The sequence below is a fragment of the Neltuma alba genome, unplaced genomic scaffold (genome assembly GCF_004799145.2).
Source record: "Neltuma alba isolate B1F8T4 unplaced genomic scaffold, ASM479914v2 tig00012097_pilon, whole genome shotgun sequence".
NCBI lineage: Eukaryota > Viridiplantae > Streptophyta > Magnoliopsida > Fabales > Fabaceae > Neltuma > Neltuma alba.
The window spans coordinates 599,159-613,341 of NW_021636654.1; the positions used below are offsets into that span (position 1 = coordinate 599,159).

The 14,183-nt window shown below is 34.8% G+C and overlaps 1 protein-coding gene across 1 annotated transcript; it reads left to right on the plus strand.

Moving 5' to 3' along the window:
* Nucleotides 1–5,027: 5,027 nt before the first annotated feature.
* On the plus strand, nucleotides 5,028–8,207 carry LOC114722642 (protein DETOXIFICATION 53-like). Its single transcript, XM_028908718.1, has 2 exons — nucleotides 5,028–5,195; nucleotides 6,774–8,207. The coding sequence occupies exons 1-2, from the start codon at nucleotides 5,028–5,030 to the stop codon at nucleotides 8,205–8,207; spliced, it is 1,602 nt and encodes a 533-aa protein (XP_028764551.1).
* The last annotated feature ends 5,976 nt before the right edge of the window (nucleotides 8,208–14,183 follow it).

Consider the following 14,183-nt stretch of genomic DNA (forward strand, 5'->3'; position numbering starts at 1 on the left):
AATATAATGGCCCCCATTCAGATTCCTTGTACCTTTCGAATGTTGCGTGTGACGACATCGGTGACATCATACACGACTAACCTCTTCTCTTTTATTGTATGTTTTCCCCCCAAAAGGACAAGGAGAGGAGAGGTTATATATTATTTGAAACCAGGAACGCTCGCTCTTCCATATGCTATCCCTAACCATCATAGGCTCGTCTGTTTTATTGTCGACAAATAATGAATCACAAAACTACTCCTAATTAATTAACCCTTTTAATGAAAAAGCTTTCATCTCGAAGAAATCGATAGCGTGCTATCTTTAATCGTTAAAGGGAACCGACCAAAATCTTCTTTTGAATGATCAACACACACCAATGAAAATGCGCCTCATTGATAATAAGTTGTATGGCATTATCATATGCCCAAGTTGCCGTTGGTCCGATTTATATAATTAGCATCTTTCGTACAACAGCAATTGCACTTCATTATTTACAATTAATAACTGGTGTGTGTGTGTGAACACCCCCAGCTCATGCATCTAAACCGGCCAAAACCTTTCTTCAAACCTCAACTTCAACGAACTAGCCTTTGTTATTAACTCCACGTACACACTAGCTTGTTTAATTTCTTCAGAAGAAATAAGGCATTATTTACTCAGACGATGATAGATATAATTTCATCTCATTAATCAATAGTATAATAAGAGTAAGGTGGCACGGTTTGAGAACAAGAAAATATTCACAAAAACCAACAAATTTATTCAATAATACATCATGGATACCAAGGCATGAAAAGAATATGACATGTAAGGTTCTCACTTATCATCAAAGCAAAGAAAGAAGCTGTAACCCAGTTCTTCACACAAACATTCATCAAAGGGTGGCCTTAATCCTTAATTAATATCCTAGGCCTAGTGTTTTCCCCTCCCAATAATTAGAGGCACACTGACATTTTTTGAGAATGTCACTAAGGTGAATAGTTGTATCATGGCACCCTCATTATGTGTACGCGAGGCATGTTGGCAAGCATAGACACAATAATTAAGCAGTGTCGGAGAGGCACACACGTGTATATATATATATATATACTAACATATGGTTTTGAATAAAACAATGGTTATTATTTATTAAAGCCTACGTCTTTTAAATCAAAATGCCCCTATATGTTTATGCATGAGGTTTCATGTAGGGTACTTAGCTTGATGGGTTTGTCCAACAAATGACATACATGATATGTGTATAGGCAGATGCTAGCTATTCAGCTAAAGCAAACCTATAAGCATAAGCAGCCATCATTTGATCTTGGTTTCCTCATATAATTGAAGTTTTGTGACCCAATTAAAAATTATCCAGATCTCATGGAAAGAGATAGCCTCCTTAATTTTTAATCAACACACTCCAATCAGTTATTGAATTGAATTAGTTATAATTAATTATGCCTGCATAGGTGGAAAGATTTAAAGTCGTCATCATAATAATGCTGTCCCATACTCTAGTTAGCTAGCTAGCTGAACACCAAAAGAGGTTTGGCGAAAAAGCCAGTACGCACATAGTTTAAACCTCGCATGTCTTGTTGAAAATGCCAAACCTAATATTGGCTAGCCGCGGTGATAACCATGATTTGAGCTCCAAAAACCAATAATGATACAATTCTTAAAAGACGTTTATTTAATGACAGTTCCACTTCCACTCATTGTGTTACTAATTCGAAATAAATTAATCTTCAATCTTTTTTGTTAAGAGAAATCAATAAAAGGCATTAAATCAAAACAAATATACATGAAGGAAACTGCAGTAAAGCAGAAAAGGAGGGACAAGACCTGAGAAGTAAAAGCATCCTAGGATCTAAAGAAGATACATTGGCATTCAATCAATTCTGACGCTTACTTGGGGGCAAAATACTCCTGCTTATGTGTAACTACCTGGGTCTACACACAACTATAAATACAAAAATTACATTCACCAACGTCATACCGAAGCATGTGTTAGCCCAAAAAGAACCCTTTTTTGAAGTAGCCATGTTTCATATGTACTACTTTCATCAGATGCTTAATTCGTACCTTTCTGATTCTAAGCATCTTATTAAATAATTATATTTCAGTGTTGGAGAATATAATTAATTAAGGCTAAAATCAGAGCAAGTGATTCGGAAAATGGCTGGCCCTCTTGACACGAAGAAAATCAACAAGGGAATATCGCAGACATTAATGTTGCACCCATCAATCACCATATAGGACATCACGTGATTCTCCTTAGTTTGGCACATCTGCCTCGTAAAATAATTATGTTTCAGTATTAGAGAATATAATAAACGCTAAGCTCAGGAGTCACCCGAAGGAGATCAACAGCCTAGCAGGCCTTAAGCTCGCATGGGATGATCATGTGATTCTCCTCAGTTTTGTACAGCCACTCGAATCAGTAAAAGCAAGAGCTTTTCGTCAACTTGAACCATATTTTTAGTGTACTATAATGCATCCATTTCCCAGCTCAAAAGCATTGTACAATGAACAACACGTGTAATAAAACTCTGTCATTTGGTCCTCTTCTTCACTATATGTAAGAGAAATGTGCGTGAGTATTTAAATTAAGGAATACACTTGGCTTGCATGAATTAAATATTTTTCCTTTAACATTTGATACCACAGAGTAGAAAGTATTGATGTATATAAGCAATGCGTTAAATCTTGTGTGTAATTATTACTTGTTAACTAATTATCATGCCTGACGCTTCAACCTTGTATGGGACCGCTGAAGCAACGATCGAGCTCATCATTATCATCTTCTTCTCTTATTTCTATTTATTGCATTGATCGAGAATCAAAAGAAAATCCGTATATATAGTTGTTGACTTTTGGAAGCGACCAAGAGTCGTTTCAAGTCTATCATCTTTTCCTTCCTTCAATTGACAAATTTTAGACAGATTTTTGTGATGAGAACTTCTGGATTAATTCTCAAATGGATGGCGGACGGCATTTAAGATATTAAATTATAATATAAATTCAAACTTCAAAGCCTAATCGATTAGTGTTCTCAAATTTCAATGGTTGCCTGGTTGGTAGGTTATAACCATATATGGAGATAACACATCAAGGTTTGATTATGATTTCATTAAATTAGAAGAGATTTTACCATTGCGCGCGCGCACATATATATAATGAGCATAACATTTTTTAAATGTCCGAGAGAATCTCGGGATCTTCTTTTTGTGCTGCAGTGAGCTTCTTATGTAGTTGGTTTGGAGAGTTTTTCTTTTCTTTTTCCAGATTTAAATTATGGTTTGTATAGCTACTTAAGATAGATTTTATATTCCAAAACGTGCCCTCTTAACGGATAAAAGATTGGTTCGGTCAAAATAACCTAAAGGTAATTATAAGGTGCATGAATTAAATTAAATAAAAAAGCATTATGTTCATGGGATATATATATATATATATATATATATATATATATAGAATGAGTTTAAGTGAGAAGGAAGGGGTAAGAGAAAACAAAAAGCAATTACCGTCTGATTACAAATAAATTGTTAAAATTGATGCAAAAAAGGCTTCTTGTACTCTTCGTTTTGAATATATAGACTTCAGTTTTTGTTCCAAAATATATATATATATATATATATATATATATATATATAATGGCTTTCTTACCGTTAATTTATGCTTCCATCTTACCATCAAAACCCGATCATACACCCGCGGGTTTTATTATGCTAATATTCATAATTTTATATAGGTTATATTTATATGGTAAAGAGAAAAGACATTTTTTTATTCTATTTATAGGGCACTAAAAGAAATTTTTTACATAGATATACACTTTTATCCTTCATTTATTATTATATTGATTTTGTTTACACAAGGTATAATGTATATTACATAGGATTAAAGTTAAAATGCTATTAAATTTTAAATGAGAGTTAATGAAATTTAAAGTTTTTTTTATTTATGTGAAACATATTGAAGTGACTTATAACTAAAACTAAAGGAGTATTAATCTCCTTTTATGTACCACTGGGATAGACAGAGATGCCTATATTTAATGCCCAATAATACCTCAAATAGAATTGTCTACAATAAGAGAATATCTATGTACAGGGTGAAGGGGAACTTTTTTTTTTTAAAAAAAAAAGGCTTTAGACTAAGATTAAACTGAACACAAAGGACCAGAACAAAAGGGAACAAGAAACAATGAGTGGAATTAGTTTCAGTGCTTATCACCTCTGATGAATACCTTAAGCTCATCAGATCTGGCTTGTCTATATCTGATTTGAATAGTTTAGATTTAAAATATTTAATTAATTATTTTTAAATAGAAAAGACTATTTTTTGAAAGAATGATTATAGTTAGGAGATTATCTCTATTTTAGATTCTATACATATTAAAATAATTATTTTGAATAAATAAAAATAAAAAGAAATCAAATCTGGACAATCCAAACAGACGATCCAGATCTGATGAGTTTAGAGTGCTCATTAAAATGATGAGCACTGAAACTGGTTCCTTGATAAAGTTGGAGTGGTCACTCACAGCAAATATCATAATATTTTAAGCAAAAGATAATTAATAATTAATCACAAACGTTTATGATATGTATGGGGTTTATATAGTTTTTGGCTCTGAGGTACTGTTTCCAAGTTCCAAAGTTCAAACTCCTCTCCGTTGCACCTAGCATCTTCATTTTGCAAATTAAACTTGCAATGCCGCATATGTCCGATTTATAGAGTTTGATAGTCCATATTCCAATTTTACCAGTAGCGACGGTAATCAACTTTTCTTTCCATTTTGCAATCATACATTTGTGTCTCAAGGTTCGGTTTTTATCCAGCGTTGCTTCCACTTTTTGTATGATACTTCTTTTGCACAACATATTTCGAAGATTATAAGTTCCATGATCTTCTTGCATGTTTCCTCTGGGGGATGGGAAAGGAAGTGTGTTCGTTTAGTTTTCTTGCATTTTCTGTTGCTAAAACTGATCATAATGGGCGTACTTTTAGTTAGTAGTTTGATTTCTTTTTGAAATTACAGAATCTGTAAACACACAGGCGTCATGTGCACTGGTTCTGAATCTCGAGAAATCAGAACTGGTGAGTCTGTGATTTCGAAGGTGGACGCAGACATTGTAGCTTTAGATTATGATGATAATCAAGAATGTGATTTTGAAGCCGTTAGAAGCAGTTCTGCTTTCATTCTACTTCAATGCCTCTCTCTCTCTCAGGTTCTCATCTCTCTTCTCCTTTCTCTCTCGTATTCTACTGTATATTTCCCTGCAACTTACCCTCTTTCTTTCTTTCTGATACAACTTATCCTCTTTCTTTCTGTCTGTCTTTACATATGAATTGTTCTTTTTTTTTTTGGCCAACGCTTATGAATTGTTTTATACAAATACAAACTTATAATTCACTTGTAAGACTATTGAAGTAACAAAGAAAACACATATATATTATATTTAACATTATTGAGTTTTTTATTTTTAGTTTTGGTCTACATGTTTGTTTAGGGGAAAAAAATAGCAAGACAGAAGGTCATATATAATATGTATGATTGTGCATAATGTAATTGCCATATTTTCAGGTGGCGGCGGGTCCTACTCTGTGTGTATGTGTGTGTAGAAATCTACATTGTGATCTAGGGCAAACTTTTCCCTTTCAGCTTAATTTCAAAAATAATTAAAGCATATCCATACACAGGCCCACCATCAGATCTTCCTCTTCTTCAAAACCAGTTTCAGTACTCATCGCAATGATGAGCACTCTAAACTCATCAAATCTGAACTATTTATATTTGATTTGAACTGTCCATATTTAAAATCCTTAATGATTATTTTTAAATAAAAAATAATTTTTTTGAAAAAATGATAGTTCAAAGATTATTTTTATTTTAGATTCTATATATATTAAAATAATTATTTTGAACAAATAAAAATAAAAAAGAAATCAAATTCAAACCATCCAAATGAGATATAGAGGGTCCAGATTTGATGAGCTTAAAATGCTCATCATTGCGATGAGCACCGAAACTGGATCCTCTTTGTTGAGAATCATCTGTTAAACTTTAAGTACACTTGTAGCCATAGTAACAGAATTAACATTTACTAAATGGTTAAAAAGAATATAATAATGCAGCGCGATTTTTTTTTTTGGATATTGCGGAAATAAACGGCGATTATAATTTATACGGAATTAGCATAATTAAAAGATAGTTTAATTAGGTGGCTCTCCGTAATATAGTATAATTACGAAGACAACTGTTTTTTTTTTAAAATTCAACCATTTAATTTTTCTGAAAAGAAAGCAATTGTATATATGCGAACCAGCAACACTCTTAAATTTAACTAAGAATAGTTGTGGAGTGTGAAATGAAAGTTGATCGAAAATTGCTAACAATATGACTAGCTAATTGATGATGCTTCACAAAAACATACAAGTTCAAAATTTTATTATCAGTTTGAGCTTTAAGGCTTAATTACCCTAATTTTGTTGAGCTTCGCATTCGGTCCCATATATGAAATATCCTCTTCTTCTTCTGACTTCCCAATCACCCAAAAGAATTGTAATGTTTTATAGCTGTTTTACAATTTTCAGTCTGTTCGTTCTCTAGTGAAATTTTATAAATTCCTAATCTATAGATCACATCATGTATGTCTTGACGTTCAACAGTTGAAACAAATAAATCAATATATTAATGGGCTAGCTGGGAGATTGTTGACAGTTCTATCTGTGATCCTAAAATGTTGAGTACATGATGTTATTCCAGTGTATAAGAAGAAAATGTGAAACGAAATGCATGCATGCAGGTGAAAGAAGAGTTAGGATGGTTGGCAAAGACAGTGAGCCCCATACTAATGACGACCCTTCTTTTGTACTCTCGCTCCATCGTCTCCGTCATCTTCTTGGGCCGCCAGGGCAAGGTTGAACTTGCTGGTGGCTCTCTCGGACTCGGCTTCGCCAACATCACTGCCCACTCTCTCCTTAAGGGTCTCACCATGGGTATGGATCCTATCTGTTCTCAAGCTTTTGGTGCCAAACAATGGTCCCTTCTCTCCCAAACCTTTCACAGAACTCTCTTCCTCCTCCTCCTCGTTTCCGTCCCCATTTCACTTCTATGGCTTAACATGTCACCCATCTTTCTCTTGCTCGGTCAGGATCCGCAGGTCACCAAGACCGCCCAACTCTACCTCCTCTTCTCCATCCCCGAAATGATTGCTCAGGCTTTCCTAAACCCTTTAAGGGCTTTCCTCAGAACCCAGAACTTGAACTTCCCTATTACTCTAGCTGCTTCTGTTGCAGCCGTTTTGCACCTTCCCCTTAATTACTTCCTGGCCGTGTACTTCAAGTTAGGGGTCAAAGGGGTTGCTTTAGCCACCGGTTTGAATTCTCTGAACATCGCCCTGGGGCTGGTGATTTATCTTGTTATTTCAGATAAACCAATAAAGCCGTGGAAAGGAGGCTCGGTTTTCACAGGTTTTGAGGGTTGGAGGCCACTGTTGAGGATGGCATTGCACAGTTGTGCTTCCGTGTGCTTGGAGTGGTGGTATTACGAGATAATGATTTTTCTTTGCGGGTTATTCAGTAACCCAGAAACCACCGTAGCAACCATGGGAATCCTGATTCAGACCACCGGGTTTTTGTATGTGTTTCCATTTTCTCTGAGCTCAGTATTAGCCACAAGAATAGGGCATTCAATAGGTGCGGGGGAAGCGTCTCGTGCCCAGTGTACTGCCATTGTTGGGATTTTCACAGCTTTCACGTTTGGGGTGTCAGCGTTTGTGTTCTTGGTATGCGTGAGGGAATTTTGGGGAAGAATTTTCACAAACGAGACGCAGATTGTTGAGCTGGTGAAAACTACACTCCCACTTCTGGGGCTGGGGGAGATAGGGAATTGGCCTCAAACAGCATCGTGTGGGGTGTTATCAGGGACATCACGTCCTCACGTGGGAGCCAGGATCAATTTGTGTGCGTTTTACTTGATAGGACTTCCAGTGGCCATTGTTGCTAGTTTTGGATACGAGTTTGGATTTGTGGGGTTGTGGTATGGCATGGTGGCGGCACAGATATCTTGCTTCAGTATGATGCTTTATGAATTTCTTCGAACAGATTGGAGGCATCCGTCTCTGAAGGCTGACATCGAGCTTGCTCATCAGGTGGTAGCCGCAGCACCAACGCAGGAGGATGAAAATGATGACGATACTCGTCAGGAGACTCGCCTGCTTGTTTCTCATCCTTCATAAACTAATATCCGCATTCAACCATTAACTCATCCATCAAGTTATTCCTTCGCAATTAATTCTTCAAGGCACGTGTTCATTATCATTTTGGTCGCTCTCATCAACAATTCCATTCTTTTGCTAAGGCGACAAAAATATTATATCCATACTTCATCAATCAATTAATTCAACAAAGCATAATTCAAGTGGCAGGTCGTTTCGCTCATCAGCGTCCAGAATTATATTACTTTTGTTTTGTCTGTGAAAAAGATACTTACTCCTCGGTTTACCATATAAACGGGCTGCTTGGTTTAAAGATCAGAGGAAGAAAGGCATGGGGGACGCTGTTTCATGAAATGCATAGGGGACCCAGGCCGCCTAAGATATTGGGCCACGACCGGAGCTCAATGAACGAATGAATTGGGAGAACCGTGGGCTTGATGTTAGAGCCTAAGCCTTAAGAACTTCGGGGCAAAGTGGCAAAGTAAAAAATTTACCCCAAAAAAACGCGGCAAAGTAAATAAATAAAAAGTACTAACAAGTGTTGATTCAAGTAGAAGGGATTTAGGAACTTTAAACATTATGTCCTAAGTTTGATCTTTGGGGCAACGTGTATAGAAAAAACACTGTTAGGAGGGGTTCACGATACAGCACCTGACAATAGGGGTGTTCAAGGCCGGCCCGTCCCGATCGGCTTGTTCTGGTCCCGACCTTATTGGGACGGGACGGGACAAAAAAAGGACTGGGACGGGACGGGACACGGGACAGGGTTGTCTTGTCGTGGTTCCCTTTTTTTTTTTAATCCTATTTATATAATATTATTTTTTTTTATATATTTTAAAGATTTGAGACTATTATATGAAACTATAGATATATTTATTTAGAGCTTTTATATTTATTGATTATTTGAAATTATTAATGATTAGAATTTTTAGCAAGTTTTTATTTTATTAAAAGCTTTTGTTTAGAGTTTTTAATAACTATTATATGTAATATTTTGAGCTTTCGTTGAAGAGTGTCCAAACAAATAAAAAAGAAAATAAAAATATGTTTTTATAAGGCATAAACCCAAAAAACTATAATTAAAAAAATCAGATTTTATTAAAAAAATTTAAAAAATAAAAAATATCTATCAGGATGTCTCGGTCCCGTCCTGATCAGGACCGGGACAGCACCGAGACAGACTGGGACATGGAACAGATTTTTTGTCCCGTTACTGTTCATCGGGATGGAATCGGGACGGGCCTGTCCCAGTCTCGATCCGTCTCGTGAATAGCCCAACCTGACAGTAACTGGAGAGATTAGTTTCTTACCGTTTAAACGAAAAGATACTTGGAGCAACAAATAAATAAATAAAAAGTGAAAGGGTATATATGTTCTAGAAACGAAGAAAAAAGGCCTCTATAATAATTTGATTACAACGGGGTTTTCCCCGGGGGGGTTTGAGTGGCTAAGGAAAAGGGTAATACTCCTCCGGTCCTAATTATAAGATCCAATTTGACTTTTTATTTGGTCCTAATTATAAGACCCAATCCATTTTCTCTCTTATATTTATGCATTTTTTTTCAAAATAATCCTTCTAATAATGATAGTTTTAGCCAATATACTTAATTAGCAAGGATATTTTAGGAATAACAACACTTATTTATTATAAATAACCAACTTAACTTACTTTCTTAATCTCTTCAAATAAGTCAATTGGGTCTTATAATTAGGACAGGAGGAGTATTAAGTAATCAAATGATAAAGCGGGGATAAGTATGATGAGGAATCCTAATTTAAAATGGAATTGGTTAGCTTGTGTGGAATGAAAGGAAGAATTAGTGAGAGGGCACGAGCCCCGACGCGATAACTATCAGCTTTTGCGCTCACTCACAGAGCCAACCACGTAACTTGTTTTTGGTGTTCCGTCCCTTTTCTCACTCTTTCCATTCCCCCTCCCCGCCGGGGGGTCCCCTCCTTTTCCTTCTCATTTTTTCTTCCTCTTTTTTCCCCTCATCACATTTCATATCACTTTCATCAACATTTCTATGCTTTTTTTCACTCTGCCACTGGATCTACACGAATGACGTGTGTTTTAAAAATGACATGTTCCTAAAGCCGCAGAGCTCCTCCACCACCTCAACAATTAGAAGCAAATCATTCGATAATATATTGTCATGTTCATAAATCTATTCATGGTTTGGAAACAAAACACTCCATATTTTATAGTGGCATATTGATCGATAAGAGCATATTCATGCTTCTCAATATAAAAGCTAAATAACTAGTAATTTGCAGATATAAAAAAATTAATTAAATAGTTATTAAAATATTTTCTTGAAACATTTGTGTGGATTGCTACTTAATTTAAGAAAAAAATTATAAATTTATTGGACAAAGTGAAATGATGTAATATCAAAATAAATCTGCTAACTAAATCCTGTATATTTAAAACGAAGGAGGAGGAGAGCCCATGTAGAATTATAGATTATACTTACAAGATGTGGTAGTACTTCATCCTGTTATGATTATAAGTTTCAAATGATTAATTCACGGATAATGAATTTTTAGTTAAAATTAATTAAAAGCAATAAATAGGTTAAAAATATAATTTTGTTTCCAAATAAACCCTTATAATAAATGAGAAAAATAATAAAAAAGAAGGTGTGGGGAAATATAATAAGAGAGAGTATGATAAAATAAAGAGAATAAATAATTATGAGCAAAATCAGAAAAATACATTAAATGTTAACATTTCAAATTAAAACGTACTTTTCTCATCCTTAATATAAGACCTAATTATTGAGTTGGTTTTGGTCCTAAATATAAGACATATTTCTCATATTTGTCAGTTTTCTCTAAATTATCTCTATGGATACTCCTTAAACCATAATTAAGTAGAAGAGGGAGAGAGGTATTAAGAAAGATGATTATAGTGTTTTAGGAAAAATATATCACATTTCTTATAATTAACTAACTTACTTAACTTTCTTAATCTAATCAAATTAGTTAAATGGGTCTTATACTAAGGACCGGAGAAGTATAAAAGAGATCGTACCTAGCCCTAAATTTAAAGTTGATAAATGAGATTGGAGGGGGTATTTTCGTAAAGGAAAGAGTGAGGTTAAAGTGAGATGGATGGAGTCTGGGTAATTAAAAGTCAAAGGTCCAAACATTTTCAACAAATTTATAAAGAAAGAAAAAGTCAAAGGGAAGACAGGGAGGAGACGCGTGGCAAGGTTGCCAAACATGGGAGGAAGGAATGAATGAATGAATGAATGAATGATGAATGAAGGAGGGCCTTCACGTGTGCTCCTGCCTTCTGCTGCCATGTCGCATGATGAGTGGTCCTCTTTCTTAGTATGAATCTTATCCATTCATCACCCCCCCCCCTCACAATTTAATTATAACTAGAAATAGAAATGGCCTCACTTGGACCTCGGCAAACCAACAACGGGTAGGTGACCTTCATAAATATTCTTCATTCCGGAACTACTCATCTGTCCACCACCTCCAGCATATCCACAAATCCCCCCCCCCCCCCCCAAAAAAACAACACATGCACTAAATTCAATATTTCATCTCATGAAATCACAAACACACACGCATCCCCCCTAAATATATATATTTCATGATATTATGCATATAGATCAATATATCATGGTGAATTCTTCAGAAAAAATTATGTTTTCGACAATGAAATCTAATAAGTGAGATTTCAAGTAAGTGTTTATATAATCTTCTGTTTGAATAAATTATTCATCAAAATAATAAGTCACCATTGATATTGACAAATCTGAGATCGCTAAATGTTCAAGAGTTCCTCTATTCAATCTTTTTCCCTCTTCTTGTTGCTGGATATCTCACATATGTGCCTCTGTTTCAATCTAGCTAGCTAGTTTACTTTATGCCCAAAATTTCATTGGTAAACTACCACCTCTGCCGAAATTTCTAAAATTTAGTTCTATGTTTGATGCCCCACGCAATTCCATTTAATTCTACTCCCGGCTGGCAAATGAATTTGATTCCATTCATCTCGCTTTTATTATCATTTGCAACTAATTGTTCTCCACAACTTTATATCATTTTTTAACAAATATCTCGCCGGCCTTAAAAAACATTAATTTTATGAAAAAATTTAATTAATTAAAATAACTGGACAGATCTTAAAAACTATGTGCAATATAACCTATATGCGGATAAAATAAAAGACAGGAACAAAAGAAAGAAAGAGCAAAAAAATAAAAAGAAAAAAAGAAAGTCAGTAGTACAGTGTGAACAAGCTTAATGTGTAGGGAATCACCCGTTTGAAAGATACTTGTATTTTAGACCTGAAAGTTTAACAAGTCAATATATACTGCTATTTAATTTTGACATGAAGCAATTTTAATCAGTCAAGTTTTTATCAATGTCAATATATCAACTCTCTCCTTGACTAAAAATTGTATATGAAAGTCTCGATTGGGCTAAGACTAACCAAGATATTGAGAAATACTCCTCCGGTCCTTAATATAGGACCCAATTGGTGAGGTGGTTTTGGTCCTAAATATAAGACTCATTTTTCATATTTATCAATTATCTCTAAATTACCCCTATAGATACTCTTTCAACCATAATCAAGTAGAAGAGAAAGATGGGGTATTAAGAAATATGATTATGGTATTTTAGGAAAAACATGTCATATTTCTTATAATTAACTAACTTACCTAACTTCCTTAATCTAATCAAATTAGTTAAATGGGTCTTATATTAAGGACCGGAGGAGTAGTTCAGAAGAGTCGGTAAGCGAATCGATATTTTAATGACTCTATTATGATGGACGTGACTGAAAGCAACAGTTAAACAATTTCCTCTTCTTCTTCTTTTTTGGAAAATCAACAATAACATCTATTAATATAAAATATTTTATTGTTCCATTGGAAGGTTGGAAGCATAGTTGAATTATATTGAGTAACATCCACCAAGCTTCCTCTTTTTCCCTTCTTTTATTGATTAACCTCTCTCTCATTCAAATTACCCAGCCATTGGAATTAGAATCCACCAAAGAAGAGTCATGGTGTTCCTCGGTAATCGAAGTTGTCGATCAAGCTCCAAGAACAAATAGAACAAGTGATGTAATAAAAGATGCCCCTGAGATCTCAAGAACTTTCTGATCGGAGATTGTATGTGATACCGTTATATGTATGGCCGAGTTTCACAAGATGATGATGTTAATTCCCTTGATAAGGTCGTGTTGGTTTTCTTTTGCCAGGTTCCAGATAGAGTTAAAACCATGCAACCAATGAGAGAAGATGACAAAATTGAAAGGTTTAATTCCGAACCAAATACTTCTCACATATACAATGATAATGTCAGAAACATATATATTTTGTGAAGATTGAGGTCCAATTGGGAAAGCACAAAGTTATAACGAGTTCAAGCGCTGCTGCTGCTGCCAATTTCCAGATTGGAGATAGAAAGGCGGATGGCGATGATTATCCTGAGTTTAACTAAGAGGGTGATTTTAAAGGAGGCAAGAGCTGAAGGATTTATTGGCCCCCATTTTAAGGTGATTAATTAAGTGGAGAGCCATTAAACCGTAGAGTAGTATTAGCCAATCAAAAATTTTAGGTGCCATTTGACACGAAATATTGAAAATGAAAGTAATGATTGGAATTGAGACCGAAAAATATGTTAAAAAAGTGTTTAATATGAGTGATTGCTCACGTGGGATTGTCTAATCCCATGTAACAAGAAATTAGTCATACTAAATATTCTTTAGTTGTTTTTTTTCAATCTCAATCCTAATTTTTATTTCTTATTTTTAATGTTTTGTACCAAACGTAATCTTAGCTTCTACATTAGATCTCTATATAGGTATGTATATAATAAAGTTTTATTCACATAAATTGGATGCCTTGGACCAAGGCCATATACCTTCTTCATTTGCAGCACCTCAACCATTTTTGTTTCCTTTGGGATGAGATGTGCATTCTGTTCCATTTATATCAAACCAAACAGAGCTGTGAATAGTGTCAC